The sequence below is a fragment of the Erpetoichthys calabaricus genome, chromosome 4 (genome assembly GCF_900747795.2).
Source record: "Erpetoichthys calabaricus chromosome 4, fErpCal1.3, whole genome shotgun sequence".
NCBI lineage: Eukaryota > Metazoa > Chordata > Cladistia > Polypteriformes > Polypteridae > Erpetoichthys > Erpetoichthys calabaricus.
This window is the reverse complement of record NC_041397.2, coordinates 44,812,877-44,822,253: the sequence shown is the minus strand read 5'-3', so window position 1 is coordinate 44,822,253 and position 9,377 is coordinate 44,812,877. Positions and strand designations below refer to the sequence as shown.

The following is a 9,377-nucleotide window of genomic DNA, read 5'->3' as shown; positions in this document are numbered from 1 at the left end:
ATAGGGCTAACATTAATTTTGTAATGTTTAATAAATCTAACTAAAGACTCACTAAAATAACCTGATATTGCAGTCAATTAAGTAATTATTTGTACAGTATGTGCTAGGTAGTATAACTTATATTTCATTTAATGAAGCGACATATTCATTTCATGTTTGTCCTACACAGTTCAAAAGCAACATATCAGAGAGTAAACTGCTGTGTACGGACCATGCATCTCTGCCACAGTATATTTTATTTAAGTTTTACATGGCATACTGTAGGCTTTAGCACTTTACAGTCTCCAATGGCAGAACAGTAACTGATTTGGATTTAATTCAGTATTTTTTAAAATTTTTACTACGAGAAAAACTTTGATTTATTTAAATGAGTTGCATAAAACAATTTAATGTATACTGTACTAATCACAGAAAGTAAAATTTTTAAATATTCATTTATATTATATATTAAAAATATATTATTTATAATATAGCAAACAGATTTCCCTCTGGGATAATAAAGTCTACCTAGCCTAATTTTTCTTTTGTCTCAACCAGGGTTGGCTTCTGTCTGGTGCCTGATGCTGTCCAGATGGGCTCTTGTCCCCCAAGAGCCTATAACTAGTTATGCTGATTTGATAAATAATGGCTGGCTGAATGGATGATGATATTTGAAACTCTCATGAGATGTAAAGACGTCTGGCAGAAGTTTATGTTATCTGTTTCAACTCATAGACTTTTTTTTTTAAATCCTTTATCACCAATGGAAAATGAATCTTATTTTACAACTTTTATCCTTACTGAATTTCAGTACTTGGGGAGTAATAAACACATATACTTTTCTCTTGCACTAACAGCCTATCTTTTAATCATAATTTTTAATTGTTCATTAATATTATTAATATATGTTGAAAAACACCTTCATGAGCCAATGTACATTTTTCTTTGTAATTTGTTATTCAGTGAGCTCATTGGATCTACAACATTTTATGTTAAATTCATGATTGATCTTGAAGCAGACACGCAAGAGGTTTCCCGTGCAGTTTGTTTTATTCAGAACTATTTTGTTTACCTTTATGTTACAGCTGAAATCACAATTTTAACAGTTATGGCACATGACAGGTATATAGCAATAAATTTCCCATTGCATTACACTGTCATCATTTCAACTAGAAAGATACAAATACTCATTTTTGTTGCTTGGATTTTTCCAATATTAATATTAATAATTGGTATGTCATTATCTGCACGACTTCCATTATGTGGTAATCAAATTAATAGAGTGTACTGTGCTAATTGGGAAATTGTCAAGCTGTCTTGCACAAACACTAATTCTAACAATATTTATGGATTTTTGTTAATGTTTACATGTTTTATTCCTTTCATATTCATTATTTATTCTTACATGAAAATTCTTAAAGTGTGTTGGAGCAGTTGTAAATCTCAGAAATATAAAGCTCTTCAAACCTGCCTCCCACATTTGGTAACATTAATTTTATTTCTAAGTTCGGTACTTTTTGAAGTGATAGAAAGCAGGGTTAATATAAAGAGAGTCAGAAATGCCATCACTTCTTTTGCTTCTTTAGAATTTTTAACTGTTCCTCCACTTTTAAACCCAATAATATATGGCATGATCTTACCTGAGATTCGTAAAAGAGTTATTAGAATACTTTCATGTAGAAATAAAAGAGGCAGCATTAAATTACTCAAATAATCAAGCAAGTGTGCTGCAGTATATTGTTGAGCTGCTATTGTCTTTATGTTGTTTACAACAAATTGTAAGCCTTTGCCATAGCAATAATATAATTACTGTCTAAAAGTACACTGTAACAGCATGTTTCCTTATTACATCTACAGCATTAATTATTATATGTATATGTATTTTAATTTTATTAAATCAGATCTTTTCCTAAATTACTTGAATATAGATGTTTAAATATTTCCTGCCTTTGGTCCTGTTTTTTTGGGCTTGCATTGAAAGTAAATTCAAAAATATTTTATTAAGGAAAATGAATACAATTACATAAGTGAAGATTAAACAAATAAATGAAATTTATTTATATTATAAACACTGCAAAGTCCAGATTATTGTTTATTGTATGATTCTCTTATCTGTTCATGCCTAATGCATTCTTTTAGGAATGTCATGATCTCAACAGCTATTACAGCAGCCAGGGCCTATGGCAATAACCACAGGTGGTCCCATGAATGACACACTCATACAAATCTAATGTAAAAAGGGTCTTTTCACTGTTGGAGGAAACCTACATCAGTACTGGGAGAACGTGCAAACACCACACCAGCCAAAGACTACCAAAGTTCTCCGAGGCAGCAGTGGTTTTCACTGCAGTGTTATCAGGGTTATAAATGCATTTAGCACAATAATCCAAGCATTCGACTGGCATTCTGGTCCATTTTGCATTGTGTGAAGATGATTTTTAGAATCAGCACTGGTTTGCCTGACACACAAATAGAAAATGTAAATCAGAAAATAAATGAAATAATAAACACAAAATGACTGTATTAGCTGCATAAACCTTCTGTTGAGGTCTTTGGCTTCTAGTGTTATCATGCCAAAGCTCTCAGCCATCAGCTCTTCATTCTGACGAGTCCTGTAAAATCAGTACAGAAACCAATCAGTTATCTTTATCGTACGATAATTTTAAATTTTTCATTTATCCCTGAAATTGTCCTGTTGTTTCTTATCAGTGAGTAAAATACGCTGGTCAACAAAGATTTTGTCACAGAACAACTTAAGGGTGTTTTAAAAGTACTTTTTCATGCTGAGTTCAGAAATATACATAGAGTTTTTATGTCTCCCATGGTTTTAAAGTCACGCATTTTTAGGCTGTTTATTTGATAGATAGATAGATAGATAGATAGATAGATAGATAGATAGATAGATAGATAGATAGATAGATAGATAGATAGATAGATAGATAGATAGATAGATACTTTATTAATCCCAAGGGGAAATTCACTTACTCCATTAACTCTTATTAAGGTGTATGGTTTTTATAAAGTTAAATTTAGGATTAAAATATTTTTATTTGCTGTTTGTAAACATTTTGAACTTTTCAGGAGGGCATGAAATAAGTCTGTTGTGCCAGAGTTTGCAGACTATAACACATTTGGATAAGTTGAGCCAGGAGCCTGCTCCTTATCAGAGGCTCAGCTCCATGCCAGGTGGTGATCAGATGTCCAAATGTTAACATTTATGTGTTTACATCTTTTAAAATTAATTTCTTTGATTCTCATCTGGACCTCCTTGGAAATCTTGGAGTAGTCAGCACTGCAAAATCAAGATTTTATTTATTTATTACATGCACACACTCAATGGAATATAGATAAATGTAGTCTGTACTGTGTAATTAAATGAAAAATTATTCATTAAAATAACTATAAAATATTAGAAAGTGCACATGGGGGTATAGTAATTGTTAAACAATAAATAACAATTACAAAATATAAATAGTAGATGACTATAGAAAACAGTTTCATCTGGACATTTTTGAAATGGAAAAGCGGATACCCAGGCAAGTGGAGTCCTGCTATGCTTGCAGGGTACAGCTGGACCCCTAAGAGGGATATGCCTGAGTCCACATACAGGAGAAAAGTGTGCCTTTCTACCTTTTAGAGGAGATGCTCCCAGCTTATATATACAGGTATAGTTTAAAAACATTTATTGTTAAATTTAATTGTGTGCCACTTAAAATTCTTGTGGGATAGAGAAAGTCTGATTAGGTATTTCAATTCAGTACAAACAGCACTGTAAGATTCACCTATATTGATTCTTGTGAGAAAACAAAAGTAACATTTTTTTTGAACAAGAATTATGATGCACTTTTGGGACAGTACATGTCAATAAAATCAAACCTCGGAAAGTAAATGTTTGTAACAGTAATTTTTTAATGTTTCTATAATAAATGTTTTATTTTGAGTTGCATTGAAGCAAACAAATGGACTGTTATGAGTTGATCACAAGATGCCAGAAAAAATAAAAGCCAAGTTATTACTCTTATTAGAAGGTAAGCAATTTTGGATGGGATATGTAATATAACTACCGTAGAATAATAGTTGATACATCCTCACAAATGTAAGTTAGATTCCTTCCCTGTACCCTAGTATTTAAATAAACATACAGTAAAAGCTTACCAAGTGCATGTGTGTACTGTATAATATTAACAAAAAGAGCAGCTTACTACTGAAAACGGCAAATATAGGAGTGAGTGGGGATTGAACCGGGACTCTTGATTACACTTGGTTTGTGTCTGTACTTGCGCTGTTACTTAGAGAGTCAGATTGGGGGGAGGGGTGATGTTAGAGCGCATGAGCTTATTCAGTGCAGCAGGAACAATGCACATGTTGATCTTTTTTTTTCTTTCAGTACATGTGCCTTCCCTGTTCATTTATATATCTCTGCCTGTCTGTCTCTCTATTACGCAGTGCTCTGTCTGTCTGTGTGTTATGGATCTTAAAAATAAGTTATAAGGACAGTTGTTCCTGTTAATTGCAGTCTCAATTGTTAAAAAAATATTTTAAAAGGAGCATCCCACATGAAAATATAACGATCTCAGTAACTGACAGTGCATACCAATTTATAAATTTTATGTCCGTTTGAGGTTAAAAAGAAAAAAAAAAGTAACACTTCATCCCCAAGCGGGGAATCAAACTCAGGTCTGTGAAGCAAGGGAAAGCTGCTGTGTTCTAAGAAGCAAATCTTAGCACTCTACGCCACGGAAGCTGCTGTATTAGCCTTGAAGCTTTTGCTCCAGTCTCTTCATTCCCTTCCTTGCTTCACCACGGTATTCACGTCTCCTTGCTGATAACTGCAGCCTTTTTATTTAATCCACGGCTTTTCCGCTGTTTTATTGTTCGTTTATTACGATTATAGTTATTGTGTAGGTATTTTAGACTTAGTTTACATTGTTCAGTTACCCATTTCCTTTATCGTTCCAACCGTACCCCCATTAAGAACTGTCACTTACCGAGTGGTTTCCATGCCCGGAGATGGCAACTGCCTTTTCCATTCTCTGTGTTACATATTGCACGGCTATATCAGGCTCACTCTTGATATCCGGAGGAACATTGTGTCTTATGTATTGAATGACTGGGACAGGTTCAAGGTGTGGACTGATGACGGTACAGGAGATAATTATACTACACAGGAGCACTAAAAGAGTGAAATGCTTAAGCCCTTCACCTGTGGTTCCGCATGTGAGTTGATACCTGCCGCTGAATTGTTCGGTTGTCGCTTTCAAGTGTACCGAAATGGCCAAATATTTTACACCTTTGGACAACCGCCAATGCCTCTTAAACATCTTAGATTCACAGGTGACAATTTGAGTAGTGGACACTTTGATGTTTATGAGTGTTTAAACTCTCAAAAGCTGGATGCGAAGTTATCGATGAAACCCATTTCAATTCAAACGCCTCCAATTTCCAGTAAGGCTCTGCTTCGCAATGACAATTAATAAGTCTCAGGGACAGACCCTACAAAAGGTTGGCATTGATTTGAGGCAAGATTGCTTTTCACATGGCCAACTATACATTGCATGCTCAAGAGTAAGCTCAGCGCACAGCTTGGTCATATTACAACCGGAGGGCCGAACTGACAACGTGGTATACAAAGAGATCCTTAACAAATAATTATTGATATATTTTCCCTCAGTTTAAAAAGGTTTACTTTTCTTCTTAATAAAAATCATAAAGCAGTACTTCGCCGCTGCGAAGCGCAGGTATTTTGCTAGTAAGATGGAATAGAATGCAACAGATTTATGTATAGATTGCGATTGGTATAGAATATCCTGATTAAAGATGACCAAATTATGGTTAAAGTGAAGAAGGTGGTTTCACCATCCATTATCATTCCCACCTAAAGTACTGCACTGTAAAGGGTGCTGGAGGCTTTTTTGGTACAAAGCAGGTACTGGCTCTTGGCAAACTGTCCCTCTCTATGAACACCCACATTCACTAACAGTCAGATCAGATGAAATTCAGATTGTTCGTTCTCATTTGGCATCTGGCTATGTTGTTTGACTGGTGATATGACAATATGTTGTCAGAATGGGAGCAGCCAAAAGAAGAAGAAGTGGATTCAGCTTCCAGACAGCCTTCTGAAGCCATTAACGCTAGATTCCCTGAAGTCTACAAAAACACTCGTAATCCTGGGCCACCTTAAATTCCTTTGCACATCTCCATCAGCGTCTTTTGTTTTGTAAATGTGTCAATCAGCACAAGCAGCAAGCAGCCTGATATTCCATCCCCCCACCGATGTAGCTCAAGTCACAGAGAAGATTCACAGAGCTAATGTCTGTTTATCTGGGTGTGAAGTGCCTGGAATTGTAGAGGGTAAATAATATATTATCATTTGGAATACATACATTTCATGTGTGTTCTATGTCTTTAACGATCTATGTAAATATAGGATGACAGGAAATGTGAGGCAGGAATTGTTGAACACATAAATAAAAAAGAAACTTTTTTCATGTTTTAGTAATAAATGACAAAATATAGACATGAAGTGTATAATATGTAAAGACTTGAAGTCCAATTATCAAATAAACACTTTCACAAAAGGTACAAGTATAAAAAAAACAAGTGAGCTTTTATTCAAGAATATAACCATAGAAAAAGAAATTGGGTTAGGGTATGATGCTGACATGACTGCTTGGGTGGTGCAGCGGTAAGAGCTGCTGACTCGTAATTAGGAGGTCATGGGCACTTCCTATAATTACTGTTTTGAGTAGTGAGCTGCTCTTATTGTTACTATTATAGAACAAAAACATACATTTGATTTGAGTCTGTAACAGTTGGTGTAAATTTATAGTAACTGTAAAAAGTTACCTTTTTTTTTTAATTCAGTTTTATTCTCTCAGTCACATTCATGCTCCCTCCGATCATACACTGCTAGTGTTCAAGTAAAGACGTGCTATAACAGAGGTGAACTCAGATGAGGGTTCTACATCAGAGAAAGAGAACAGAAGCCGTCCCTGCAAGAAACATCCACTCACACATAAGAACAACGCTGCTGCACCAGGCATAAATGCGAAAGATGGCACCATTTGGATGAAGCAACAGGTCGGGTGTCATCCTGCCAGTCAATCTGCCACACGAGAGTCCTTCAATGAAACAGCATGGCTTACAGAGTTCACCAAGGTATCATGCAAAGTCCTGTTTGTGATTATGTTTTGTGATGGTCCTTCTATGAATTGCTGACCAAATAGGGATATCAGCTGAATTAGGAGCTATATTATTAGTTATAGCAACATGTAATATAAACATAACACACACACACAAAAATACAGGATAGTTTAAATACCCAATAAAACAAAACAATTTCAAAATGATTATTATAAAAGGATCCTATCAATATACTGTATGTCCATTAATATTATTGTTGAAATGACAAGTTGATAATGGAAGACAGGAAAATAAAAACTCTAGTCAGTAGAACCATTGGGAAAAATCAACCTTTGTTGGATATCACAGCAAGTTTTAATGCAAAGTCATAGCCAGAATATAACACAAAAGTGTTCTGAAGACCTTTGTCATTTGTCTGTGCACCCGTCTCCTGGGCATTCTACATTATTATATACTGAATGTTTGTGCTGGGCAATCTTATAAGATGCCAAAATGCTTTAATCCTGGGATACATCTTTGGATTCAATAGCCACCGGTACCTCTAAGTCTTTCCCATGGGAAGGAAACAATTTGTAAGTAAAGCAGTGTTACCAAGTGATAAAACAAGATACTGAGGAAGATTAACAGAATAGAGAAGTGTGAATAACACTTCATAATTTTTGCAATACTTATATTATTGTAAAAATTACTAACAAACAGAGAGGGTACTACGGTGGGCTGGCGCCCTGCCCAGGGTTTGTTTCCTGCCTTGCATCCTGTGTTAGCTGGGATTGGCTCCAGCAGACCCCCGTGATCCTGTAGTTAGGATATAGTGGGTTGGATAATGGATGGATGGAAGGATATAATTAGGGTAAGCTGGACTAAAGTAATAATGTCTTCAGCGTAGATTTAAATGCAGGGATCAATATAAGCAGGATCATCAGTTTACAGCTTTGGGGCCCTGTAGACAAAAGCCTGACCTCCCATTGTTGTTTTAGTAATCCTTGGAATCTTTAGTAGACTAGCATCTTGAGATCATAATGATGCTGTGTGTAACGATATATTGGTGAGTTCAGAGTGTTAACAATGGCCCAGTCCATTTAACTCTCTATACAATATGTAAGAAGGAAGATTTTAAAATCACCCCTAAGCTTAACCGGAGCCAGTGTGACAATTTAAGAACAGGAATTATGTTCTAACACCTTCTAGTTCTAATAATGATTTCTACAGAAGCACTTTAAATTAACTGAAAGTTGCATATTGTTGTGATCTGGTTTCCGTGTTGCACAAATATGAGTAATTATCAGTCAGTTTCAAAAGCACATTTTATTCCAAACTCATAGGAATAATATTAGAGCCACTAAATAGAGCTAATAGGCACATGACAAATTAAATAAATCTTTAAGGAACAACTTAACTCCATTTATGTCTTGTCAAAGGCAAAACATAATTAAAGATTTTGACAGCTGGATACCAACTAAAATTTAAAAACATGCTGGAATGTGATATTCTGATGTTGATTTTGTTTTGACAAATAAATGGTTTCAAAGAAAATGTTGCTGGTTTAGGAATGATGGTACAGTGGTTACTGTTGGCCTGGATTCTGTTTAGTGTCAGTGTCTGTGGAATCTGACTATTTTTCCTATGTGGGTGTTTTATTGTGGTAGGGTTGTGGGTGACCCTATCCGAAAACATTACATACTTTTATTCCCATGCCCAGATTCTTTGTTGCATAGACCCCACATATGTTCTCCACCTCTGCTCTAGTTCTCTTCTTCTTACACTCACCTGGGACCTCATGCACAATGCCATGCGTAGAATTCACACTAAAACATGGTGTACGGACAAAAGTGAAAATGTGTGTACGCACAAAAAAATTCAGATACACAAAGTGTAAACCAACTTCTATTTCTATTCAAAAAGAGTTATTGATCAGACTCAGACAGCATTTCTATAATACTGTATATAAAACCATTTTAAAGTCCCTTCCTTTTAAAGATCCCAAAGTACAATGGGAAAAGTATCTCTTACTCAATATTTCAAAAAAGGCGTGGAAGGCAGCCATGCACAGAATTCACTGTAGCTCCATATGTGCAAAGCATTCAATGATTCAACTTGAAATTTTTTTATTAAGCACGTCTATCTCATTTCAAAGTGTCCAAAATGTTTCCAGGGCAAGATCCAACTTGTGAACATTGCAATTGAGCTCCATCTTCACTAGGACACATGTTTTAGGCGTGTACCAAATTAACATAATTCTGGCCAAAAATTTTTAA

At 35.2% G+C, this 9,377-nt stretch overlaps 1 protein-coding gene across 1 annotated transcript; it reads left to right on the top strand.

Moving 5' to 3' along the window:
- The first annotated feature begins 541 nt into the window (after positions 1-541).
- Positions 542-1,757, top strand: LOC114651080 (olfactory receptor 1468-like). The gene has a single exon (XM_028801040.2). The coding sequence runs from the start codon at positions 641-643 to the stop codon at positions 1,691-1,693; it is 1,053 nt and encodes a 350-aa protein (XP_028656873.2). The 5' UTR covers positions 542-640; the 3' UTR covers positions 1,694-1,757.
- The last annotated feature ends 7,620 nt before the right edge of the window (positions 1,758-9,377 follow it).